The sequence below is a fragment of the Aythya ferina genome (assembly GCF_964211825.1).
Source record: "Aythya ferina genome assembly, chromosome: 2".
NCBI classification, from domain to species: domain Eukaryota; kingdom Metazoa; phylum Chordata; class Aves; order Anseriformes; family Anatidae; genus Aythya; species Aythya ferina.
Genome location: NC_140297.1, coordinates 67,554,295 through 67,582,248, shown reverse-complemented (window position 1 = coordinate 67,582,248; position 27,954 = coordinate 67,554,295). Strand labels below are relative to the sequence as shown.

The 27,954-nt window shown below is 38.8% G+C and overlaps 1 protein-coding gene across 7 annotated transcripts in view; it reads right to left on the bottom strand.

Moving 5' to 3' along the window:
• The window catches only part of TRANK1 (tetratricopeptide repeat and ankyrin repeat containing 1), a 54,230-nt gene that overhangs the window by 9,713 nt on the left and 16,563 nt on the right, over positions 1-27,954 (bottom strand). For 3 of the 7 annotated variants that reach the window (XR_014690456.1, XR_014690457.1, XM_084511632.1), the window contains exons 3-19: positions 26,955-27,078; positions 26,153-26,303; positions 24,993-25,111; positions 22,206-22,289; positions 20,235-20,373; positions 19,517-19,648; positions 17,194-17,364; positions 13,479-13,631; positions 12,851-13,102; positions 11,890-12,066; positions 7,506-10,373; positions 6,758-6,957; positions 6,164-6,301; positions 3,154-3,297; positions 2,367-2,523; positions 1,701-1,789; positions 11-114 (exon numbers count right to left, since the gene is read on the bottom strand). Coding sequence is in view for 5 of the 7 variants with exons in the window: in XM_084511632.1 (XP_084367758.1) it covers positions 11-114; positions 1,701-1,789; positions 2,367-2,523; positions 3,154-3,297; positions 6,164-6,301; positions 6,758-6,957; positions 7,506-10,373; positions 11,890-12,066; positions 12,851-13,102; positions 13,479-13,631; positions 17,194-17,364; positions 19,517-19,648; positions 20,235-20,373; positions 22,206-22,289; positions 24,993-25,111; positions 26,153-26,303; positions 26,955-27,078 (5,202 nt within the window). In the remaining 2 variants the exon portion in view is untranslated. Of the gene's footprint in view, positions 1-10; positions 115-1,700; positions 1,790-2,366; positions 2,524-3,153; positions 3,298-6,163; positions 6,302-6,757; positions 6,958-7,505; positions 10,374-11,889; positions 12,067-12,850; positions 13,103-13,478; positions 13,632-17,193; positions 17,365-19,516; positions 19,649-20,234; positions 20,374-22,205; positions 22,290-24,992; positions 25,112-26,152; positions 26,304-26,954; positions 27,079-27,954 lie in introns of those variants that run through there. The other 4 variants (XM_084511633.1, XM_084511634.1, XM_084511636.1 and 1 more) reach the window with 4 other exon arrangements.

Below are 27,954 nucleotides of genomic sequence, written 5' to 3'. Positions count from 1 at the left end.
TTATACTTACCTGGGGCTGCTTTTCTTCAAGTGCACTTTGAGAACAGCATCATGTGCCAGGGCCAGCTTTGACTTCTCCAATGCTCCTCCCTTTTGGTAACATTTGGCTGCCACCTGGGTGAGATCATACACAGCATTCACACACGTGCATCCAACTCATGGCTTATCACATATACGCAACACTTAATTTTACAGTCACTGTAACAGAAAACAAAGACTGGCAGAGTGCCTAGAAGAAGGAAAAGGAAAAAGGTTGCGGAATGTTTTTAGGACAAAAGGAAAAGCTATGAAGTCAGTCCACATGTGGCTATATCATAATTAGAGTTTTAATTAAAATGTTTTATGAAGTGATAAAAACAAAATACCTGGTAGGCTGATGGCACAAATAGTGGTTTGGACCATTATCCAAAATGCACGTTGCATGTGTGCTAACTGGTAAGTCACTAGGCACACCTGCCATGTAACAGTATTAATAAAAGCTAGGAAAACCAATGCATGCAAGGTTAAATCAGAGAACGTGGAAAATTTATTCATGTTTTTAGCTTACCATGCCCCTTCTGTAATACATTAAAGAGAATCACTGAAAGTTAGCCAGGTTTCAAGCAACCACTGCTTAATTATCATCTTCCTCATTTTGCCACACTGTATTTCTTTATTGTATCAATTAATTTCATACTTCTGTTTGGAAAACCCATATTGCAAGCCACTCTTACAGCAGCAAAATTCCCCAGATTATTTCTTTTTATATAGCAATGATACGCAAAGATCAGATTATGAAGAAAACAGAACAGCAGATAATATAGCTACTACATTTCAGGGTTTTTTTTTCAATTGTGTGCTTATTATCTAAACCACTTTCTGTCCACATAGAAAACTGCTTTCCCTCCCATCCCCCCCAAGGAGAGAAAAAGACTGTCTGTATAGTGGCAACTCATTAATCTTTGCCTTCTTATAAATATTTTCCATAGAAAAAAAATGTGCTGCTTACATCAAAAAAGGAATCTTTCCTTTTGCTATCAAAAATAGTATCCAAAAATTTTATTTGCTTCCACTCCATTAGCTATCATGCCAAATTTGGACTGCATAAGCTACGAAGTCAGCAAATAAAAGTGTGTAAAATATCAATGTTCTTTAAGTAATAAGGGAATTAAACATAATTTTGCTACACATTGTCCATAATTCTTAATGTAGCAAACTCCCTTGGTCTTACATGCTGTTCCTTAGTAAGTGTTTTGTATCCATCCCTAATTACCGACCAAAAAACCACAGAAGGCTCTGAGATCGTCACCCAAGTCAATATATTTCAAATAAATGCCTATGGTAATGTGTAATGGTACTGTCAAGAATGTGGTTTAAATTCACAAGTTCCAGTCAATTCATATTGTTGCTAATAACTGTTTTTCCCAGTCATCTTTGATCTGTACATATTAAAACTTTTTCTCCCTCACAGGACTGCAAATTTCTGGGTTGTGAATTTAGGATTACAGACAATAGCCTTGCTCTCCCCACTTTTTCCAAGTTGTTTCCAGGTTGTCTGTAGACACCTACAGAACTATAAGCCACAAAATACAAAAATAATAGAAAAGCTTGCTACAGAGCCAGTAAAGATTTACAGACAATGTTATAGAAGTAAAGAAAATAAGAAGGTTTCAAAATAGGCAAGAATCCTTATTTCAGCATATGCTATCACATGCTCCTACCTCCCAGAACTGATGTTTAGCATAGTAGTCTCCCTGTGCAATCCATTCTTCTGGGGATGAAGTTTTAGCAAACATGCTGTCATCGAAGTCTAGGACAGTGGAGGAAATCATTTTATGTTAGAATAGATAGAAAACAGTAACCACCTGCTATGGACAGAAGTTAAGCATTGATATCTCCTAATATTCCAAATTCTGTATGGTTTGTGCTCACACCAGTAATGGTAACTGTGAGTACATCTTATACCTCCCAACCAGCACTGGAAATAAACAAGTTAGGTCTAGTTTTGAAAGGCCTCTAAAAACAGTGTTTATTTTTTGGACAAAACTTTTGAGTAAATCCACTGTCTTTCTAGAAACCAAGTCCTCTTATTTGATTAAACCCCCTTCAGCTGGCATGGTATGCCAAGAACCATCTTTATTACTGTGCAGAAAAAAAAATCAATGAATTAGCAATGAATTTATTTATTAATATATACAATTAATCTTCAGAGCCCAAACAAATAAAACCCACTGAAACAAGTGGAAATTTGTAAGCGTGTTATCGATGCATACTGTTAGAAGGACCAAAGAGCTTAACATTCTTTATTACACAGCCTGAAATCAAGACAGCATTCAGTAGGTTGTCCTGTTTCAGAGTCTTTTAAGGAAGTTTTATGATGCCTTTACCTTTATTTTCATCTGTTTTGACAACCTGAACAAGTCCCCTTTTGATGAAGTACTTAAAAGCTGGAGCCCGTTTTTCACTATTTTCGTCAAATATCCAAAGATTGACCCTGGCTCTTGTAATGGCAGTATACAATTGCTTCAGTTCTCCATTCAGCATCTGAAGCAGAACAAGAACAAAAAAATCAAAATAAAGTAGAATAAATACCAGATGAGTTAAATTATTAGAAAGTGACACACTTTGCAGTTTTAAGGAAACAGCGAATATATACAGTGAATAACAAAAAATGTATCTTTAAGCAAGTCTAAATATTAAATATGTGATTTTTAAACTACATAAGCAATTGTCCAGATAATTTGCAAACTACTGCTACAGCAAACCTGGCAGCAGTAGGTCTGACTGTCCGTCTTGTTTTGAATCACTTGCACATGCAATCACTTTTTTTTTTTTTTTACATTACAATTCTGAAAATATCTGACTTAATTGATCCTAAAAAGTTTCCTTAATTTTAAGGGGATGACAGTGATCTGAAACCAGACTAAAATAATAATAAATAGCAAACCAGCTTGCCAGTGTTTAACTATGGTAAAAATACCTAAAAGTCTAATGAGTTGACTTCGTTTCTTAACAAATTACATTCACAAAAAAGATCTTTCAAAAAAATCTTTAAACTGCTGAAAAGATAAAACAACCTCAATAAACATGTAAATACAGGATGAAAGTATTTCTTGAAGAAATTTCTCTATTTCTAGGAGTAGATTCCTATTCACCATGTTATGAAAAACTCACCTTGTACATTTTTACATTAAAAGGAGAAGGTCTCTTTTGCAAACCAGTAGCATCCTCTAAAGGCACTTCAATTAGCAATTTGCTTCCTACTTGCATTTCTGAATCCGGAACATAAGAAGAAATGATCTTCCATTCTTTGCCAGCCTAAAATGTTAAAAGAATTAGGTTACTTGTATACAGTAATCACTACTGCCCATATATGCAAAAGACAAGGTCATACATAGGTTGTGACCGACAAACACAGCCCCAGCTTAAAAATGGCTTAAAGGAGACAAGTAAGACAAATTAATGATCTCAGGGAAGAACCTAAAGAAAGACCATCAACTGCCATCAAGAAGGCTAACTTCATAACTTTTGAGATACAAGTCTGTACCAGGTGGCCATCAGGCTGAAAACACAGAACAAATTAAGAAGAGGTACATCTGGGACTTTATCTTTGGCAAACAAATCATCACTAGTGTTCATGTAAATGATGATAGGGTGGAGCCCATAAACAAAACAAAGGGGTTGAAGCTGTGGAGGTGGATCTATCAGTATGACACACAGGCCTATTTCTCACCACGACTGTAAACCGGCAAGAGAGCTCATCAGTTACATGATGAATTTATTAAGCTCACTGTGCAACAGCAGTGGTCACTAGTGCTGGTCTGAGCCAGGGGGTAGAGTATAACTGACCAACACACACTGCTACTTATAAGAAGGCCCAGAAATGACCAAAAAAATATTTGTGTGGGATAAAAGAGACTGGTCATACTGAATTGGACTCCAGCATATTTATCTGTGAGTAATATCTCTAAATGTGCACAAACATGCTTAAATGTTTCAGTGTGGTAGCAGATCTGTGTTGCACACTCTCAAGCCATGCAACGAGCATCAGCTCCTAATCACACCTTTCTGAAGGTTTCTGACCCCCCACAAAACTAACAACACAGAAAATTCTAAGTACATTTTAAATTGTTATGCTAATTTTATTCCCTTTCAGACATTTTATGGAAAAATGATTACAAAGTGCCAAGTTTGTGCCAGAAACTGAAAAATACTCTTATTTTGGCTAAATAAGCTTTTGTTTACCCCTGTAGTTCAGAGACTCAAGCAACCCGATATAAGTTAGTCTTCTTTGTGAGAAAAAATACAGAAAACTTGCAAAGTATATTTTGCAGTTCTGATTGCAATAAATCATCAAAACGTTCCTAAGCCTGTTATGGATTACAAAATGATCAATTTGGTCAATGGTTTGCTGGATTTTAAGGATTTGGCATTTTTTCTTTTTAGTTTCTTCGTTGAAATTTGCCTCTTAAAACAAGACTCATGCTAAATCTCATTTCAAACCCAATAAAGACCAAATCAAGAGAATTACAAAAAGCTACGTATGCTGTCTTTACAACAGTTCAGAGATTCTCCTCCTCAAACCAGAAAACTTCAGTGTGAGCGTCTTCCTTGCCTGCTTGTTTGACTCCTCAAATCAACTCGTTAACTCATGACTCACACGAGGATGGAAGATTTATATGAAAGTATTTCTCCAGGCTTGGCATATATTAGCCTAGCTAAGTTAAAATACTCAGCACACTCAACGCTGTATTCTGCTATTAGTTCATTGTTTTTCTGAGCACAGCTCGCATCACCAAAAACACGTCAACTTTGAGAAATCTATCATGACAACCAGTATTGCACTGTGCCTGAATCACAGTAAGCCACATTCAGTGTCACTTACTGCAAGCACCTTCCTTGTCCCCTCACCTCATTGTGTCTACTAGCCTCTATGAAAAGCCACCAGCAATTTGCTCTAGTTTTCTTTTATACAACTGTGGTTTTCAGTTGCTGAAAACCGCATCTGAGACACTGTTTTGAGGGCTAGAGGCAGAGGGCACCTGCAAGAGATGTTCACACTAAGTGTGAAGTTACCCAACAAGGCAGTTGTGGGAGTGTACAAGTCTCTGTAGGCATGCTCAGTAAGGATACTGCCTATTACCTGGCCAGGATGGGTCAGTGATGATCCAGCAACACTGGAGCTGCTGTGCCTGACAGCTCTTTGTGAGAAGCCTTGAGGACTGTATTCCCCCTGACTGACCGCTCTCTCAGACATACGTTTTGATTTTTGGGTGCTCCTGCGGGGAAGCAGGAGTTGAACTCAGTCCTTGTTGGTCCCTTCCAACTCAGGATATTCTATAATTCTACGATACCCACCAGTTCCAGAGCTACCTCAACCTCCGGAGGGGCAGGGTCTGAGCTACCTGGAGAACTACAAAGGGGGAAAAGGGAATAGATAAAAGTGACAACACCTCCAGGAAGGAAAGCCTTCTTCATTCAAGGTCATACTAGGGAAGATGGTCTCTGTCATAGACTCTGAGACTCTTCCAAGTTTCCTAACAACTCCTAAGATAGACCAGAGTGAGTTTTCTGGAATTAAGCTGTGTATGGCTATAGAGCATGCTTCCGTCATCACACACATGCACACACTACTTGCTTCTAAACATAGTTGTTTTACTAAGCTTTTAATTAAAAAAAAAAAAACGTTTCAACTTATCTGGGGCTGGCAAATGATTTCAAGTCTGTTAACACACTAAAAAAACTGCACTGTGAACACAGTGGTCATGCAAAGCAGGGGGTCTAAACTGATTTTTTCAGGACCCAGCACCCCAGTATAAGGTAAAAAGTATGCAAGAATGGTGGACTGTCACACTTATTTCTCCGACCTGAACAGAGACCAGGAGGGACATGTTGCAAGCTAACAGAATAGTCTAGATATGTGGCAGAAGTATGCATGCACACCTGCTGTTCTGTGAACTCCAAGGCTCTCCCTGAATTGGCAAGAGACAATCTGAAGGAAAATGTAGCACTAAGGGAAGACAGATTCTCACTTCATAAACCTATGAACTATATTTTTTACTGTGATGAAGCCACCTGCCTTAAGAGGAAACTGAATCCTTTTCCAGCGGGAAAGACAATTAGATTACATGTAAAATCAACACATTAAGGAAAAAAATGTAGAATATGGATAAGAATTAAATACCTCTGAGTCTGTGAAAAAGTTGTAAAGGAGTACGTCATCGAATTCCAAGCCCTTGGCTTCATAAACTGTCAGTGCAAGTGCTAAACTGAGTTCCTTTGGTATTTTCTCCTTTGCTGTTTCGTTTGCAACTAATATTACCTATCATAAAATATATTAATAAAAGGATGTGTTAGAAAGCAAAAAAGTAACAGCCACAGGCAGAAAACATAAATATGTCAAGATAAAGCAAGAGGTTTCTCAAAACCAGACAGGATTTAACACACACTTCAGCACACTACACAAAGCTGCCCCTAGAAGACTGACAAATGCATGGTACAATGGGACAGATGCAGATCTGGTGTATGAAAATTTGGAGTTAGATAAGAATTGGACCAAAAAAAATCATCTGATGCAATTAAGAGCAGGAAGAGCATGCATTAAGAAAGAAAGAAATAGAAACCAACACAATGAAGGTTTCAAAGTTTAAAAAGCATAATTTATCAGTAATATAAAAGGGCTTATATGGACTGTCCATAATGTCTTTTAAAGTGATTATTTAATTAGCAACAGAGCTAGAAGAATCTGCAAAAAGCTGTATACCTAAGAAAACCAAACCTGATGTGCTCCAAATTCAATAGGTTGTGTTTTCCTTTTATTGCCCCTCAGCAGAATTGCTAGGTCACTAAAACTGCAGGACTCCAACACTGTAGGTTTGGGTCCATCAAAGAGACCACAGTCCTTTGGAAGCCGATCAAAAGATTCTGGGAAATAGCACTGAAGCAAATCAACCACTCCAGATGCTAGACGGAGAATACCTACAACAAGCAGAATATAGATTTTAAACTTCAGTCAGGCTGCCTCATACTCACTTGCAAACACACTAAAAAGACTGTTAGATTTTTGAAAATCAAGAAATATGACAAAAACTACTAGTCAGAGAAAAAGGAAGCTGTAAGGTCCACCTTGTTTCTACTTAGGCCTGCAAAGATCTAAAACATGCTACAAATACTTAGCAGTGTCCTCATAAAACGAAGGTCATAAACAAAACTAATATGAAAAACAGAAGTAGCTCAATCCTGCAAAATCTAGCAACTTGAGGATGGAGCCAAAAAAGCATGCATGATTACTTTCTGTTACGTTTTCATTTAAGTCAAATATAGACAAAACATGCAGTAAGCATGAGTGTTTGAGAAGTTACTATTTTTCAAGTGTTCATTTTTGGTTTTCCTGTTGAGATGTCACAAAAAGCTGATCATCTAAAAAAAAAGCCCGCTTAAAGATGCTTTGAATTAGCCAGTAGAAAACTTCAATAATTTGTGACATCTGAAAAGCACAGGTTGAGATAATAAATTTGTTACTCTACCTGAATGGGACCTGTAGTTCTGGTACAACTGATATATCCTTTTTGGTTTTCTAACACGCTGCTTCTTGTCTATGGAGTTCTTGCTTGCATAATGGAACAGTGACCTCAGATCACTAAAACGAAAAGCAACTCCTTTCATTATGCTCTGGGCAGTGTCACCTGTTAGAAACATGGCATTAGGATCATTGATGCATTTCATTAACAGCACTAGCTCAGCTTGGGTGAAATCCTGAATCTCATCACCATAAAACTCATGGATGGACCATGGCAGCTCACTGAGCTTTGACAGTCTTTGAGATAAATTATATAGCAAGTCTTCTTCATCAAAGTAGCTTCTCTGAGACCTTATTTGCTGGTAAAGATGGAAGAGGTGATAGATTTCACTCCTGTCTTCTGTGAAGTTTGGCGATCTCTTCAGACCTAGCTTTTTGTACCCCTCCTCAGTGAGCTTACCCCCAGTGCAATTCAGCGCCTCAAAAGAACCTTTCAGAAATGATTTTATTTCTTTCCAAACCAGTGCAGGATTGTACAAGCTTTTACCTTTCACCATTTTTGGCCATATTTCATTTGCAAATACATCATAAGTCACAAAAGTACGAGGGTCACTTTCCCTAGAGTGTGCATCTGCAGCTCCTTCCTCATCACCATGTTCCACTTCAGCATTACCTTCTTCATTCTCATCTTGCCAATTTGGCACCACCAACTCTTCCTGGGGACTCCAACCAACAATGGTTCTTTTAAGGCTTCCATCTTCATTCCTTGGAAAAAACGGGTCAGGCATGGATGCATCCAGTAACAGCAACAACTGCTTGGAGGTGACAAACAGTGGGAAATTTTCATCTTTAATATCTTGTAGCCTATGAACACTTGGTTCCAGAGGCCTGAAATGACTGGTTATCTTAGATGACTTGCTAAGTTCAATGAAATTCTTCTGAACTTCCTGGCACAAGACAGGATTTTTTGTCACAAAGATCTGGTGCAGGTGCTCCAGGCTGTTCAGTGTTTCTGCACTACACACATGGTCTTCATGGTCATCACATAGATTTGTTTCTCCACCAGTTGTGTCCACAGGAACCTTTTCATCCTCACTGCCTTGCACATCACTCACCTGCTCCTCACTGGAATCATCACTGTCTTGTTTTTCTCCATGCTCTTCCTTCCCTAACCTCACTTTTTCAGCTTCACTGCACTGCTTCTGCCGCCAAGTTTGCCTTGCCAGCAGAGGACTATTTGCCATGGTGGATCTTTCCCAGTACAAATAGAATTTCTTCCAAAGCCTATACAAGCAGCAAGTTGTCTTCCCTGTCCCACTTCGCCCAATTAAAATGATTGGTTCTATGGGCTTTGGATTGAGGTTAATCACTGCATGCTCCAATTCCCCCACTCGGAATGGGTATTCAACAGCAAAATGTACATCGTTTATAATGTTAAGTGCCATGTTAGTACTGAAGCTGTGGAATTTCATTATATTGTATTCCATTTCTGCAGCACTGGCTGGAGGGAAATACTCAGGGAAAGTATGTTCTTTTGATTTTTCTGCTTCCAGATCTTCAATGTAACAACGCGGAACACGCTTTTTTACTGTGATGTTGTAGTTCTGATGTACTTTATTGATGCCCTTGAGCTTCTTCCTTAAGATGCAGGATAAACCCCGATTGTAGGATATACATATGTTATCTAAGACACGTTTCAGCTTGCAGTGGTCAAGAACAATGGCCCAAATTCTGATAATTTCTGTGTAAACTCTTCCTGATTTTTCTGGAAGACCTTTTGTCTGTTCTGTCTCCATAATCTTTTCTGCACTCTCACTGCAACGAGGAGAAAAGTCAATCGCAAGTTCCCATAGCATTCTTGCACCTTTGCCCAATTTGGCTTCATAGAGCTGGATATCAGCTTTCAAATGTTTCAGTGGCTTCTGAAGAACCTTAGTCCATTCCCCATTGCCAAGATGCTTAATTGTCATTATAGTTTTAGTTTTCAGATAAGGAGGTATAGCTTTGCTGCTCAACGTCTTCAACGTTTCAGGAGTGCACTCTATTTCCCAGGTCATGTTATCAAACTCTTGCACATGTGCCTCTATATCCAGAATATCTCCTTCCTCGTCCTCTGGTTCTTCCTTCTCTCCATTAGAGAGGTCCATACTAAATTCTTGTGTTTCCTTCTTTTCCTTCCAGTCATCCCCTTTTCCTTCAGGATTAATCACATTTCCACAAGGTTGCAATGATTCCTTTTTTCCCTCTTCCATAGTAGTCTGGGCTGAAAATGGCTTTTGTAACAGAGAATTATTGTTTCTCAGTGTGTCACCTAATTTTAATTGCTGAATTAAAGCTCTGATTTCCTGCACTAGACTTTCCTGCAGAGTTAAGGGGTTCTTTATTTTTTCCATTTCCTGCTTCACCAACTGATCATTTTTTGTCTTTACAGAACCTGAGGTTTTCACATCGTTATGTGTTGTGTTTCCAGATGGTGCTTTTAATAATGACCCAGATGAAGAACATCCTGAGCTCTTCGTCTGTGATATGTCAGAGACTGGAGCAGACTTAGCTGTTTTAACTGACTGTCCTGCTATATTCTGCCGGTACTTCTTCTCTGATACAGCAGTTTTCCAAGCAAGTAGCAGTGGGTCATTTTTTTTAATTCTGTGCCTCACATCTCTTCCTAGTTTGTTTTTTATATTGAAGTTAATATAAAATTTTGCCAATGAATCCATTATTTTCTTTGTCTGCTTTAAAAATCCTCTCTGAAAAATAACATGCATCACTGTATCCCCATTCTTATCTTGTATGTTTGGATTAAGATATGGAAAGTCAGAAGGTCTTGAAGCAAAGAGATCAAGCAGATAGTTCAGAATGTTTAAACCAATGCCATCTGGAAACGACAAAAAAAAAACAGTTGCTTTACAATGCTGCTTTGTAGTCCAACAAATTTTAATACCTTTTTTTTTTACTACAGTTACTAAACAAAAATCAATTTGCTTTCAAAATACAAATTCTACATTATATGTTTGTAAAACGTACTTGGTTGAAATATCTCAAAACAGCTTTTTCAATATTCAGGAAAAACAATACAGTGGCAGCAAAGCTCTAAAAATCTCTAGTGTTGCAACTGCTCCTGTAGCATCAGTCAATTTAATTCCTTATTCTAACATACAGGTGCAGACATTCATTCATCTTCCAGCATCAGTTACCAAAAGCTGGTGGCTGTGGTCATGTAGACAAGCGGAAGCTCTGTGTACTGCTCTGGGGTCATCTGGTTCACTTTAATATGCTACCCTGAAGGAATCTGAAGCAGATAGCTTAGAGTTACTAAACTAACCTGTGGCAAATCCCAACTATTTCCTGATATCTGAGGGTCCCAGAGCAATTTCCTACAGGATAGAATTAGTCCAATAACTCCCTGAATAAAAAAAATAAAGAATTCTACAGCTTTCTGATTATCATCCAGATAATATAAGTTATTTCATCCTGATAATACGTGTGAAACATTTCTTTCCTAATAAAATTAGTGACTCAAAATCACTAGAGGAATTTCACCTCAACTCTGCACAGTAAAAAAAAATTAAAAGATACCACGTTTAGACTTCTAACTCTTCTGATTTAAAATTTATAGTTGGCAGTACCTACGTTTTCAATCTCTCTGAAGCTATTTAAATGAAATGTGTTTAAAAGTGAATAAATAGTGTTTTAAATTTTAAAATGCCTTTTTTCTTAACTTAAAGAAAAATCAAACCTGACTTTGGGAAAAATCAAACCTGACTGATTTGACAGTCGCTCTGAATTTCTTACATTTACATGTAAGCCCTACAGTTCTGCCACTCACTCTTCTGAACAAAACTTTGCTTGAATTACAACTGAAAAAACAGGGGAAAGAATTTCAGATATCACTGTCAGATTTCCTTCAAGGTCTGCTGCCATCAACCTGCCTTTATATCCTAGATCCTTCATATTTACATCATTCTCACCTACAACAAATTTTACAGGGTTTCAAAGAATTGTCTTTTCAAAATCAGCTCAAGTAAACAAGAATACAGTCACAAAAAAAACAGTAAGTGATGGAGACATTACAGCTGTCTGAATCCCACTAGTCACCTGAGCTGCCATTAACTTTCCTCATAGCCCCAGCCCCAGCAAACAAAATGTAGAACATCAGATTAATAAAGACTGCTGCATATCCTCTGGTCTGCAAAGTTTGAGGGCTGAGACATGGCCAAACAGCCTGGTCTGCTGCCTCTACTATCACATCAAAAAAAAAAAAGCAGTGAAAGTGGCAGTGGACTAGAGAGGGAAGAAATAGGATGTCTTCAACAGTTGCTGTGAAAAAAAGAATGATGCAAATCTGCTCGAGACATTTGTGTGCCCTAGACCCAGGCACACAAAAGCCTTACCTTTTTTATCAATATAAATGTAAACTGCAGCATGCAAGGGAGTATCTCCTTGTGCAATGGAGATATTCTTAGGATCTGCACCCTTAATCAACAGCAAATACACCAGTTCAAAATAATTCTTTTCCAGGCATATTTGCAATGGTATTTCAGAGTTGGCTCCAATCCCATCTGGCAGAGCTGGTATGAAGGACATGAAAATATCAGGGGTTAAATCTGATACAACAGATCTTCAAACTACAGAACATGCTAATCAGAAGATACATACTGATTGCAGAGCAGGCTTTTTTTTTTTTTTTTTTTTTTTAACATCAACCTTTTATGTGTGTCTGTTAAAGAGCTTTTGTCTACGAAAGTATTCAAACCTTTGATCTTCCAATAATCTGAGCAACCAGTCCTTCCATTGCAATAGGAAGACAGACAGGCCAGAACGTATTTTCAAGAAAGTCAGTGACTGAGTCAAACAAAGAGCTTCTTTGCAACTTCAGCCACTCACAAGGCTGTAAGCAGGAATGTATGCCTGCAATTTATGGCTAGCATGAAGTTGAAGTGAAAGAGGGCAGAGTAATCCTAGAAATAAGCCTCATGCAAAACAAGAAAAACGATGGCCACACTGACTACAAAAAAAGTTATCTGGTCATGCCCCCTAAATCACTGAAGTAGCCAATTACTTGTGACATGACAATGGACTGAACCCAAAGACTGTGGCTCACAGTTTCTACCAGGATAATATTGTGGCTTAAAACAGGGAAATTAAAACCCAAGAGAACTACAAGAAAAATGACCAACAATAATCCTTGGCCTTTTTACTTCCAAATCCAACTCCGGCAGCCAAATTTCACTTGGAAAACAGCTTAACAATTATACAGAGCCACAAAACTATGCCTTTGTAGTTCTGAAACTATGTTGCTTCAAACATGCATAACAAAATATCTTTTAAGACATTAGTATTGCAGCTTTTCACCTCCATTTTCGATCAAGCATCTTATGAGGTGTATTTGCTCATCCAATCCATCACACTGCTGGATAACGCTGCCAATGTCAACGTCTGGAAGACTGCAGTTTTTGAAGAGTCCTCCATCTAAGGTCTCTTCCCCACTGGCTTTCCCTGTTAGCAACAGCAAAACTTCATGCCACATTTGCTTCTTCAACAACTGTTTTATAAAGTTGTTAGCACAGGCTTGGGAGATGTTGCAAACCGCTCCTTCAGGGATTTCTGCAAGACAGTCAAGGCAACATAACTTGGTCAAAACCTGACAAAATACATATCCATGTAAACAAATTTCAGATGATGAGCTCATTAAATTCAAAGCACACAATAGCAAAATTCTACACTCGCATCCTTTTGTCTTGTTGCTAACAGACAAGTAAGTTTGAACACTTTGATTCATGATACTCATTTTTTTTGTGCATATTCTGGTGGGTTTTAAATGTGAAACACAACAGTAAAAATAAGGAAATGCATATTGTTCCAGTAACATCAGTTGCATAAACAGGGAAGTGAAGGAAGAATAACAACAGAACCTGCACATTAGCATCAAATACATTTTTCACAACAATGAAAGAAGGGGAGAAATGGGAACTCACTGTACCTTTCACAGAAGAAAGCAGTTTCAGAAATCCCTGAACCTCATCTTTCTTCAATACATTTGTGTTATGTATCCCATTTTCACAACTGCAGAACTTGACGAACTGTTCAAGAGCATCCAGGAAGGAGTCAACTACAGCTCTGCTTTTATCTTCTTCTGAAAAACATTACAGAAATTGAAAACATGGTTCCTTGATGTCATGTGTTTAGCAGAGGACTGTAATACATTATTATACTTCATATCCCAAAGCATATTTGATACACTCAAAAACTCTTTACATTAGTACCTCAGGCTGAAAATTGCAATAGTTCCTAAGTTGACCTGCATGCAGGCAAGACATTGCTGCCTCACAGTGGCAAGACTTTTTAAAGTGACTAAAAACAGTGGCTTTCCAGCATACAATTTTGATCAGATGTCCTGAATTTGTCTGAATCCTTGCTGGCATTTAAGAAAAGGCCAAAAAATAATTTGCCCACTTAATACTCGAAAAACAAACAACAAAACAACAACAACACACGAACACACAGCAGAATGACAGCTATAAGTTTAAGAGATACTGAGATACTTAGGTAATGGACAATGGCAGATTTTAACACACATCTTAATAATAATAGTCCTCTTAAATGAAAACTAAGACTTGGTTTGACTTTCCTAAAATCTCTGAGGAATGTAAGTACATCAAAGATCAAACAAAACAGTAGCTTTACGCCTTAGAGCAAAAAAATAAACAGGGCTGGTCATCTTTTTAGCAACCAGGATTAACCCCTGGTGTAAAGCAGCACTTCATTCTCCAGCCTCTTGCTTTGCTTTAAGACCTACAAAGCTCCTGGGAGTTGTGCACTGCAGAAAGTAAATTGACCACAAAAGACATGCAGAGCTACCCAGAACACCAACTAAAGCAGTTACCACCACAGCAGCAGCAGCAATGCAAACTTCCTGAGAACCACTACGCTAGGACCTTCTCCAGGAAAAGGACAAGAGACCTCTACAGTAAAGAAACAAGAACTGTGGGGATCTGCTTGCCAGGCTCCTGAAGGTTCAAGTGCAATGAAATCCAGTGCTTTCAAGTGTATTTTGCACATAAGCCTACTGGAAACCAGAGAGATGGTCTAAAAGCTTTGCTTTTAGACAAGTTTGACCTGCCTGTGCAGTCTTTTGCTCCACTTGACATCTGTACGATAGGAGGAAGTTCTAGTTTGAAAAGGTTACGCTTTGGGCTAACATAGTAGTCCTGCTAATACAGATATTACTTTAAAGCTCTGGTTGGCTACTGCCAGGGAAAAAAAGATCAGGCACCAAGCCATCCCTGAAAGGTTATACTGAAGAAATGGTTTCAAGATGAACAAACATCTTGCTTGGGACTTACAGACCTTGTTTTAAACTGAAGTCTAAACCAGGACTTATCAAGGTCAGCTGCAGGACCTGCCTCCTGTTTCTGAACCTGAAACTCCTGCAGGAACATCTTGTCTAACTGGCAAGTCAGTTCTCACATGGATGCTCACAAGTGCTTCTCCAAACAGCCTCCTAGAACTGGATCCTCTGCTGGAAATGTCTGTTGCACAAATACAGTCTCTTTTAGAGTTGTAAGTAGCAACCAAGCTATATTGCCATACTGCTAAAAAAGCACCTTCTTTCTGCAGGGACCCTTCATCCTTTGGGTAAGGAGTTCCTCATCTCCCATCTCAACTAGCAATCTCTCTGACCATACTGCAGTTCAGGCAAGTCAGACGTACTCTATTTGTTAAGGCATAGAATAAATCATATAAGGGTTAGTCAGTCTTGATACCTTGACACAGGGGTCTTACAATTTGAATGCCTTCTCATTCTAATTGATTGGCATGGAAAAGAAAATACCTGCGATTTTTGGCAATCATTCATTAGTTTAGGCAATCATACATTAGTTTCCAAAATGGAAAGTTACATAGACAAGTGAGTCCTTTTCAGAACTGACAGGCTTTTATAACAGAGCAGACTAGAAACCAGTTTAGTACCCCAGCTGATGAAATTTCATGTTACCACTGGAAAAATTAAGATTCGTATCTTTCTGTATGACAACAAGTCTTTCAAAAACTGCCTAGAAATATCAATATATTTTAAAAATACTTTGAAGTTTGTCCAAACTTCAATAGTGTAACTAAATTACAGCTCCTCTGTTTTATTATTCGAGGTTCTCTTAGCTTTAGTTTTTCCCTTACCATTCAAAGAGATTGAAATTTTTTAAGTAATAGAGGAGTTTTAGCTGTGTATCACCCACACTGATCAAAGAGGGCTAAAACTTTGTGAACAACGAGCTTTCACTAAAACGCTATTTTGTTCTCAAAACAGGTCAGCATTTTTTCACACATGTTCATCATTTCAGGGCTTCTCTTTTTGGTCAGCATTTTAAAATATATTATGAATACTTTTACCAAGTGTTTCATTTGCCAAAAACTAAGGTGAAGGTCAAAAGGTCAAAACGGAAAAAGCATCAAAAAGATGAAGTTTCTATCAGAATCACAGAATCATCAAAGTTGCAGAAGACCTCCAAGATCATCTGGGAGGTCCAACCACCTTACCATCCCCCATTCCCCTACCAGCAATATCACCCACTAAGCCATGTCCCTAAGCACCATGTCCAACCATTCCTTGAACACCTCCAGGTATGGTGATGCCACCATCTCCCTGGACAGCCTGTTCCAATGACTACTCTTTCTGAGAAGATGTGTCTCAGAATTTCCAACGTCATTTCTGTCCTGGTTTCAGCTAGGATAGAGTTAATTTTCCTCTTAGTAGCTGGTATGGTGCTATGTCTGGGATTTAGGACAAGCATAACGTTGACACCACACTGATGTTTTAGTTGTTGCAGACCAGTGCTTACACCAAGTCAAGGACTTTCAGCTTCTCCCACTGTCCTGCCAGCAGGCAGGCTGGGGGTGCAGCAGCTGGGAGGGGACAGAACCAGGACAATTTCCTCCCCTGGTGCAACTTGAAGCCATTCCCTCTAGTCCTATTATTAGTTACCTGCGAGAAGAAGCCAACCCCAGCTCCCCACATCTTCCTTTCAGGTAGCTGTAGAGAGCAATAAGGTCTCCCCCCTGAGCCTCCTCGTCTCCAGACTAAACAACCCCCATTCCCTCAGAGGTTCCTCTCAGGACTTGTGTTCCAGGCCCTTCACTAGCTTCATAGCTCTTCTCTGGATACATTCCGGGGCCTCGATGCTCTTCTTATAGTGAGAAAGGGGGACGATCACCTCTCTGGTCCTGCTGGCTCCACTATTCCAGAAACAAGCCAGGATGCAACTGGTCTTCTTGGCCTCCTGGCACTGCCAGCTCATGTTCAGCACCCCCAGATACTTTTCCTCTGCACAGCTTTCCATCCACCGCCCCAAGCCTGCAGCATTGCATGAGGTTGCTGTGATCAAAGCGCAGGACCTGGCACTTAGCCATGGGGGGAGAGGGAGGTGGAGCCTTGTGCTAAGGGAAAAAAAACACCAGCAGCTTATAGATACTTGATACAACTGGTAGTTAGTTACTTATTACATGAGTGGATGGTAAGTAAAGAACATAGCTGGACAGCAGACACCTTCAGACAAGGACAAAGTGTTCACCATTGCCTTAGTGTGATGACTCATACAGAGGGTTACATAAAACCCACCTGATATTACCAATTACAAATGAAACAATTTTGTACCTAAAACACATAATTTAAAAACAGGAAAAGTACAGAGTCCATGCAGTACCTTCCAATTCCACAGAGGAAGAAGTGTGTTTCTCAGTGTGATCTCTGACTGCTTTGACAGCATTAAAGTTTTTATTCTTTTTCAAGATATCTATGACGTATCTTGACCGTGCATCTGGAATGGTAGGATCAACCCCAAAGCTCAGGAGCATGAGCACATCTTCTGTTTGACCTAAAATATTAAAAGGAAAAGCATTAGAAGAGTAACTCCCATTGTTCGGGTTCTTTGTTTGTTTTAAAGACCATGACATAGTTCCAGCATAATTTTATTTAAAAAATAGTTATCTTATTTTTTCCAGTGTCATAAGAATGTTATGTAGGTATTAACCCCAAAAGTATTGCTAGGTATTGTCCCAAGAAGAAACCAAAGAGCTGTTAAAAAAAAAATCAAAACCCTATCTTCATTAGTGTAAGTTGGGAAAAGGGAACAAAAACAAAGCAACTTGATCCCTCAAGAGCATATCACTGGCCAGAGGCAGCAGGTGGAATACATCTCCTCCCTTTATGCCCCAGTCCTGTTCTCCAGTCTCTAGGCAAACTGCTTGGTATATAAATAAATAAATAAATAAGGAGGATTTTCTATTGGTTATAAGATAACTTAACAAAACAAAGTCTCTTACATATTCATGTTTGAATATATATAGCTAGGTACTGATTCTCTTTCCTATGCAGCATGAAACACATTTTTGTGGTAATAAAGCCTTGAAACAAAGCTTTCCACTTTGACCAGGCAGGTACCATTGTTTTCAATGGAAATTACTATACTTGTTTTGAAACTGATTACAGATAAAACATATATACAGTACATATAACAGTGATTTAAGGTCTTGACACAGTATTTAATATTCTGGAAGATGACATGTTCTCTTACTGTGTCACACTGCACTACCAGGGGCGCTTCACAGCTCTGCAAGCAGTTGCCTGTACTCATCTCAAAGAGCTGCTCATTTGCTATAAGCCATGCCAACAGAACAGCTGAAGGAGCACAGGAACACCAAAATACCAAGTCATGCAGGAGAATGCTGAGCAATGCTGCACAAAGAAGTGTTAGACCACTACATTTCCCCCAGGCACAGCACCACAACACATAGTCTGTTATATGTGCTGAAGGCAAGACCTGGATAAGAGTAATGCAAGCTAACACAACTGTTGTGCTTTGTGTGTCTAAGCCAGACCATTCAAGCTACTTTAGGGGTTATTTTTTGTAAGTGGAGGGATGCAAGTGGGTTTTTTTAATTGTTGTTGTTTGTTTGTTTTTTATGTATCTATAAATATATATATATGGTTTCTTCTGGAAACACAGGAGTCTTATAGCAACAGATGGAACTGCTGTGATAGAAGTGTGGCTCCTTTCTAGAAAAGGTAATTAATTAGATATAGGCTGTGTGCACCTCATTCATGCTATAAAGAGAACCACCAGAATTTCATTGCATTCAGTGACTGCGAAGCATGGAGTTATCTTGGTTCTGATGCTTGTTTCCTCTTGCCAACCTAGTGTACAGATGTCCTGGGTCTGTCCCCTCCCAGCTCTTACTGCACCCCCAGCCTGCCTGTTGGCAGGACAGAGCAAAAGGCTGAGATGTCCTTGGCTTGGTATAAGCACTGCTCTGCAACAATTAAAACATCGGGGTGTTATCAGCATTCTTCTCATCCCAAGCCAAAACACAGCATTCCACCAGCTACTAGGAAGAAAATTCTGCTCTAACTGAAACCAGGACAACAGAGTAAGAAATACAAGGAAAAAAGCCAGGCTAAGTTAGAAGTAGTATCACAGAAAATGTGAACAAAAAAGCATTTCATTTTGCACCTCTGATAATGTGCACTGCTAATTAGACATTAAAATTTCACCTAGCTAAAAACAAAACAAACAAAAAACAAACAAACAAACAAAAAAAAAAAAAAAAAAAAAAAAAACACCAAGAACCAACACTCAGGACAGGTTTCCAAAAGGCCTCATATGATTTTACAGGCACATCAAGATTTAAAAGGTAGCTAAAAACTAAGGCATACTTATGGGAAAAATCAAAACGAGTCAAATCAAGGAGCAAAGCAAGTGGTCACCAAATCAGGTATACAGCTTTAGAAGGGAATTGCTGAAATGTTTAATCATCGGTTACTACTATAAAAGTCTGTATCTAGACAACAGGGCTGTCTCGTTTTCTTCCCTAGCACGAAATAGTAAACACTACGGTCTGAAGTTTTCTTCTGTTCTTCACTTTTCCATATGAAAACAAACACACCAATACAAAAAAAAAAAAAAAAAAAAAAAAAAAAAACCATATATCAATATATATCACTAATAGGAATAAAAAGAACGTATTTACTGTGTTTCCGGGAGTATTCACTGGAAGATGCCACAATATGCAGGAGGGTGCATCCGTCTCTGTCTTGCTGGTTTATTGTATCCCTCAAGTCTGGCTTCTGAGTCAATAACCACCTAAAAATATGGTTCCTTCCTAAAATAATCAAGATTTTTTTTTTTTTATAAATAGTAGACAGATAGAATTAGATTTTTTTGTTTGTTTTTTACACCTCCCCCCCACTGTAAAGTGGGAAGATGCACCTGTATGAAACCTTTTCTCAAGCATTATAAGAGACAAGAATACATAAAAGAAATCATGGTAACAGCCAGCTGCACTATGGGAGACATGATGCTCCACTCTCACTGACTCGCAGCATGTGCCACTCAGGAAGACTCATGACCTTAGCACATAGAGAAACTGTTGCTCCACACTGAGGTGGCAAGAAGAAATACTGTATTTCCATCAAAGCTGACACATTTAGGTTCTGGAAGACCCATATCAAGCACTCTTACGATCCAAAACACAAAAGAGAACATCCATATTAAATTTGTATCACTATTAAGCACAGATGATCAAGAGGAGTTTAAAACGTTTTAAGAATGTGTTTCATTGATACATGCAAGGTCATACCAATATGATCTGATCTCATTAGATTTATTTAAAAAACAACAACAACAACAACAAAAACCTGTCACTTCTCTGAAGACAACACTTGACTTTAACAGTGGATGCAACTTACTTGCTTTGATACATAGTCTGATAACAGCATGAAGAGGATAAACTCCAATGGTTTCAACTTTTGCTCCAATGGAAATTAGCCATTTGACTAATTCTGCTACGTCTTGCATCTTCCCATCACATCCATATGACTCAAAAGTCTGATTAAGAGAATAACAACACATTGTTTTACATATCCAGAAGACAGTGTTTTTTTAAATCATATTTCCATGTTTTTTTAAAGACAGGAATAGGCGGAAGAGTAACAACCATACCATATCCGTTGTAAAAAATCAAACATTTATTACATATGTACAGTTCCAGTAGAAGCTCAAAATAAGTATGTTTCTCCTATGACATGTTCATGAGTTTTAAAAGAATCTCGTCATGCTCTGAAAAGCACTGAAACTGAAGTCTATTTTATAATACCTATTTCTGTATTTCTTCAGTGCAGTTGAGAGTAACTTTCTGCCTTATACAGCTATTGAATATTACTGCATCTCACTGTACCTGTTGTTGTAACTAGGAATTGCACTTTCTTAGCTCAGATGACGCAGCTTATGAAGACAGTTACCCTAAAGCAAGAAAAGACTGAAGAAATACGTGAAACTGGAAAAAGGGAGCAATTGTCTGAGAGAAGGAGGTATAGGGAATTCAGGTAACATCTCCATGTACAGGTCAGGAGCACCATGGATGGCAAACGGGACAAGGCACTGCTCTCTCATACAGCTCAGGAAGCACCTAGACATTAAGATCATTAAGACAGCAATGATAATATGTTTGCTCACATAAAGAAAAGGTGTTAAGCCTTTAGAGACAGATTTTAGGCCAAATACATCCCTAGAAGGTGATCTGATAGAACTATAGATTTTACAGGAGAATTTATACACCAAGATCAAGAGCACAGACTGAGATGAAGGCAGCTGAACCAAAAAAAAAAAGAGTGTTTCAGCAAGGACTTAATGAACATGAAGCATAGTCTACAAGCAAGGGGGGCTGCGATACAGGAGCTCTGGAGGTAGGCAGAGGAAGCTCAGAGGGGAATTGAGACAATATACCAGAAGGATCTAGACACGAGGGGGTGCTCAAAAAACAGCATTCAGACAATTTCTCCATTTGTGCATTTTACTGCTACAGATGCCATCTGCTCCTGCACACACACAAGGCAAGCACAGCCAGCCAGCAGCAACAGTTAAAAGACACATAAGCATGGCAGTTTCTAACAGCTGGAAGGTTTTCTTTCAACACTACCCCTTCCTCCCTCCATAAAAACAGAAAGCTTTGGAGGTTCCCAAACATCACAGAACAAGAGGAATCACAACATAAAGAAAAGCAAGAAAGATGGAATTCCACTGCAGATGTCGTCACCTCAGCAAAATGCATTACAAGTCTACTTGGTCTATGAGGACTTGTTTCTGTCTTGCCCAGGTTCCCTAAATCATCTGGGAAGTGTCAAAGCCTTCAGCAAGACAGTTCAGCAGTTGCTGCCTGCATCTAAGCAGTGTACCAAAAATCTGCGGCACCAAAAGAAGAGAAAATTCCAACAGTACCAAGCTCAATCTCCCATAATTATACTCAGCATCACAAAGTGGGCCAGAGGCAGGCTGGCAAAGCATGGTAATACTCTATCCCAGGAATACTGGGAGCTATCCTGGTTGGAAAACAAACCAACTTAACAGATGTTAAACACTTTTTCTACTTTAAATGTAGTGTCAGGTTCCAGGTCTGACATGAATAGCTTGCTGTATTTGAGAGGAAGATGTCTTGTGATTAATTAAATGAAATTTTAAATTACCTAGAGAAGCTATACAAATTAAGGATTTTTTTTAATGATCAAATGAAAACAGACAAAAGAGATGATTTAATATAATGAAGTCCATATATTAGTTTCCATTTTATTTTCCTTTCTTCTGTTTTACAAGCCTTGCCCACAAGATGGAAAATCTTTTACTCTAAAGAAAGAAGAAACAAGAAAAAAAGGATGATACGTTACCTCTAAGAGATTTTTCAGTGATAACTGGTTGACTCTGAGATTGGTGGGTAATTCTTTCTTCTTGGACAACAATAATAAAAAAGACTAGAAAAAAAATGTGATCTTATAAGCACATTTAGAAACTCTATTTTCCACTGCCTCACTGGATGTCATAGGAGAGCAAAACAAGGACTAACAACATTTCAGATTATTTGTTTTTTAAGATAAATGGAAAGGGACATTGAGCAATACATTATCAAATGAATGAATGTAATACACATTACTTAATGTAATATACATATTAAAACAATATAGTAGTCTGTGGGAAGCTATGATCAATGAAAATTTAATCAGAAATAGAAACTACATAGAAAGGTTAGATCCTAGAAGTCTCTCCAGTACACTTCCAGTAAAGACCCTTTTCAAGAAGGGTGAGAAAGTTGATCTTGGTAATTACAGGCATGTCAGACTCACTTCAGTGCCTGGTCAAATTAAGGAAAAGATTAATCTGGGAGTTACTGGAAAACATCTGAAGGACAACGAGGTCACTGGTCATAGACAACATGGGCTCATGACAGAAAAGTTCCATTTAACTAGATTAATTTCCTTTTATGACAAGCTTACCCATCTAGTTGACCACGGGAAGTTGATGTAATCTTTTTGGATTTCAGCAAAGCTTTCGATACTGTCTCTGGACAAAACGTCCAGCATACAGCTAGACAATAAAATAATATGATGAACAACTGGCTGACAGGTTTGGCTCAAAGGGTTATAGTAAATGGGTTACATCAGGTCAGTAGCCAGTCATTAGTGGGGTTCCCTAAGGCTCCATTTTAGGGCCAATTCTCTTCAATGTTTTAATCAGTGATCGGCATGCAGTACTAAATGCATGCTAAGTAAGCTTGTAGATGATACTAAAGTAAAAGGAGCTGCTGACTTCCTTGAAGGCAGAGAGGCCTTGCAGAGAGATCTTCACAAGTTAGAGGACTGGGCAATTACCAACAATTGGAAGTTTAACAAGTGCTGAACTCTGCACCTGTGATGGGGGAACCCTTTCTATTTGGGGGACAAGAAGCTTGAGAGCAGCCCCATGGAAAGGGATCGGAGGGTTTTGGTCAACAGCAAGTTGAATATGAGTCAGTGTTGACACTTTTGATTGCCAGTGCATAATCTCTTGGGGTACACGAAGTACAGCACCACTAGCTGGTTGAAGGAAGTGACTGTCCCACTCTGATCTGTGCTGGTGTGGCCTCAGCTCAAGTACTGTGTGCAGTTTTGGGCACCACAATGTAAGAAAAGCATAAAACTATAGAGAGTGTCCAAAGAAGGGCTACAAAGATAGTGAAGGGTCTAGAGGGCAAGATGTATGAGGAGCAGCTTAAGTCAATTGGATTGTTCAGCTTGGAGAAGACCAGACTGAGGGGAGGCCTCATGGCAGCCTGCAGCTCCCTCATGATGGGAGCAGAGGGGACAGCGCTGAGCTCTGCTCTCTGGGGACAGCAACAGGACCCAAGGGGACAGCATGGAGCTGGGACAGGAGAGGTGTTAGGAAAAGGTTCTGCACCAAGAGGTGGTTGGGCATTGGAACAGGCTCCCCAGGGAAGCAGTCACAGCTCTGAGCCTGTTGGGAGTTCGAGAAACATTTGGACAATGCTCTCAGATATAAGGTTTGATTTTGGGGTGGTCGTGCAAAGAGTCAGGAGCTGAACTTGATGATCCTTGTGGGTCCTGACAATTTGGAATATTCTATGATTCTATAATTCTATGCTGTGATTTGGTTTGGCAAATGACCTTTAACGTTCATGGGGATGAGACTCCCCGTCTATACCAACCTCCTGAACAGAAAGCAAGAAATGGCCATGCAACATTTTGCCATTTCTTAGTTAAGTTTCCCCAACATGCCCAGCCGTGGCTGCTGGCCCCTGCTGTGTCCTGTCTGCAGTCAGACAGAGTTGGCTAGAACTGACTGTGTCTGGCACAGAACTGCCCCAGCCTTGTCTCATCACAGGAGCCCAGCAGCCCCCTGACAGCACCTCACCAACACCTCATAATTGTGATGATGATCCATTTTTCATACAGACATACATAATGGTCAAAGTTGGAAGGGACCTCTGAAGGATCATCTAGAACACATTGCACAGGATAGCATCCAGGCAGGTTTTGAATACCTCTAGAGAAGGAGACTCCGCAACCTCCCTGGGCAACTTGTGCCAGTGCTCTGTCACCCCCACATTGAAGAAATACCCTCTCATATTGAGCCAGAATCTCCCGTGCTTCAATTTGTGCCCCTTGCCTCTCATCCCCTCATTAGGCACAACTAAAAAGAGACTGGCTACATCCTCTTGAGACAGTCAATACAAGATAATAGGAATAAAATAAATTATCCTTCTGATTTTCTCTGGCTTTAACAACCGTATACTTCCACTGAGATGCTCCTCTATTTGTAGGTCTTTCACAGACAGCTTCAAAAATCCATCTAGCCACACAGAACAAAAGGACACCACTAATAAACACATATTTCTCCCCTTAATGTCTTTCAAGAATAAACACCCCTAGATAGCACAATTACATAGACAACAGCAAGAGACGAGCAGGACCCTTGGTTAATTTATCCTTTTGAGAAATTATTTTCAGGAGTTATTTAGCACTAGGAGTATTTCTGAAGTCTAAAAATCAAGTATTTGAATGAGGAAATACTTTTTTTTTCTTTTGAATTTAAAAGTAACACAAGCTTACCCTGAACAGGTACCAAACGAGTGCCTATTACACAGCAATACATAACACTTGTTTTCACAGGGACAGACTTACCCGCCACTTTCCTTTCTGGGCCAACTTTTCCATCACTGCTTGCCAAATCAGTGCATTAAACCTTGCACTGAAAATATAATCATATGCAGGGTGAAAAGTTGGTGGAAAGACTCGTTCATCTGCAAGAAGAAGCATTTATGGGAAGTTTTTAATATACACAGAGCTTTTAAAGTTGCTGTCTACAACTAAATTAGTTCACTGCACATGGGCAGTTTTAGTACTGATTAATGCCCAGAAGAAGGTCAATAGGGAACACAAATCTGACTTATTTAACACTACATGCCTTGGCCACTCAACTGAAATGGTGCCTTGTTACCAGCAGCTGGTCTTCATTAAACACAGAAAAAAAATAAAGCCTGCCCTCAAGAAACACCCCTAAGTTCCACAACATTGTAAACTTCATGGTGATATTGCCACTAGTAGATGCTGCTAAGCTAATCAACATCCTTAATATGGGGCTGAGTTCAGATGGGGCAGCACAGGCACAACACAAAACCTTTTGGCACACCTCCAGGTCCCATCAAACAAAGCTTGCAAACCAAACAAAAAAAGCAAACAAGAAGAAACTGAGGAGAGAAGGGAGACATACAGCAAACATTACTTGAAAAAAAGCACATAATGGCAGAGAAAGGTCAAATTCTGTCTTCCCATTGGTGTCCTTTATTAGCTGAGGGACAGTCCCCCACAGGAATACACTACACTATGAGCTTAAATTTAAGCTGAGTATCTTCTAATTATTTTCACATCTACTTAGCTAAAAGGAAAAGCAGAGTGGTTTGCAGAAAAACTAAATGAACAAAAAATTCACTAAAGCCTTAGAGATCTGGAGCTCCGTATACCCAGCTTTGGCTCCCTGGCTCTGAATTTTAACCTTTTCTAACTGCTCTACAACTGATGTCTTCATGCAAGTTAACACATTTCCCTGCACAGTGATTTGGAATCACTGATATTTGCTGTATGCAAATGTAACAAGTTTATTCCATCCTTTTAATTAAGCTACTCAACATATTCATAATTTCCAAGCAGACCTGTGGTGCTGAGGGCCAATTAAATGATCAACAAGGATGCTCTACAAAGGACTTGTGTAGTCCCCATCACTACTGAAAGGCTCTTAGATTAAAGTTTTAGGCTCTAAAATTAAGGTTTTAACCAGAGCTTACCGTTGACACTTGTGAATATTCCTGCTATAAAATCAGCAACCTGAGATTGATCTACAGAAGCATTCAGAAGTATCAAACCCTTATGAAACATAGAAATTGCCTCAAAAGAGTTTGACAACATGATCAATGAGTGGCCAGCTCTGTAATAAGCCTGAGGGGAAAAAAAAAAGAAAAAAAAAAAAAAAAGAAAAAGAAAGAAAAAGAAAACCACACCACTGTTAGGAAAATACTCAGATCTTGATTACATTAGATCAAGAACATTTAGAAGAAAATGATAATTATCATTTTCTTCTAAATTCAATTATTCAATATTGAATAATAATTCAATAATTACGCTATAAAATGGCATGCACTACTATTTTCACAGCTTCTCAAATATATCCAAAAAATGCAATCAAATCCCTTGTAATTCACACTCTGCTATTGATGTCATTGCAAATACTACAAAAAATGATAAATATTATCTATTATATCTAGATAAATATTATTTACTATACCTAGATAACTAGAGTAATAGAAAAATCAGAAAATAACTAAAAGATGAGAAGATATACTATTAGCAATTATGGACTTCTTTGTTGGGATCCAGAAAGAAACAGCAAGCAAAAGAGAGCTGCTTCATTTTATTAGAAGTACTACTACATTAATAATTCTGATGTTCACGTGGCAGAGCCACACACTGATTCTATGATTTTACGCTGTATTTGCTTAGCACATCTTAAAAACAAAGCAAGAAGCAGATACTGACACTTGTTTTAAAATGTAAGGCAGGCAAAAACAGACAGCTTAAACATCTGAATACCTTAACATACTCTGGATTCCAGCGTAAGCTCTCAAAAGCTGAAAACATTGCTTCTCTCCATTTACCGAGATTGTACAAGGCAGTTGATTTGTTGCAGTATAACACAGCTATGTCCTCAGAACACCTGAAAATACGTTACCAGCATAACTGCTTATTCAATTAAAAAAGGATGCAAGACACTTTACAGATAGCAACAAGAAATAAAACCATCACCCACCTAACAAAATTGGAGAGAAAAAACAGCTGTAGCAAGTAAAGATCATTTGAACATCAGCTATAAAATCTTAGTGACATTCTAAATGATATTTAAGCGATATCCTGGTCCCTTTTGAAGCAGAAGACCAACACACTGAAATACCACAGTATGAGCTGAACTCAATGATCCACGTGCATACCTTCCAACACGGTATATTCTATGTTTCTAGAAGGATTTAGAGACAGCTTAGACCATCTAGATATACCTAGATACTCTGTTAGGTTTGTGGCCAAGAATAGGAGAAAGCAGACATACGAAAGGTAGAACAAATGCTAAATACAGTTAGATCCACCAAAATACAAAAGCTATTTTACTGTATCAGAAGCTGATGAAGTTAACAGAACTATTTACATTTATGCCAGTTAACAAAATAAATGTATTTTGGAGAACAGAATATACTAAAGTACATGCATTTGAATGCAAGAGAGTTTCTGGAAACAGCTGCCCAAAACTTATGGAACTACAGACCACAGGGTACTGGGAAGCCTGAGAAGCCTATCTTGCCTGAACTTAAACAGTATGTAGCATGGTGCTGAATCCTCCACATTATTCTTATCTACTAACATGCACTCAAAAAAGTTGTTTCAACTTCACCAGACATGTTCAGAGCACACTCCCGCACATGAGTAAATCCAGCCAAAGCAACCTATGGCAAAGAGAAGCCCAGAAGCAAACCGTGTGAGAAGACAAGTTATTGCTTCTTGGAAAGTGGAGATGGCTTCCTAAGCTCTGTCCTTGCTTGGT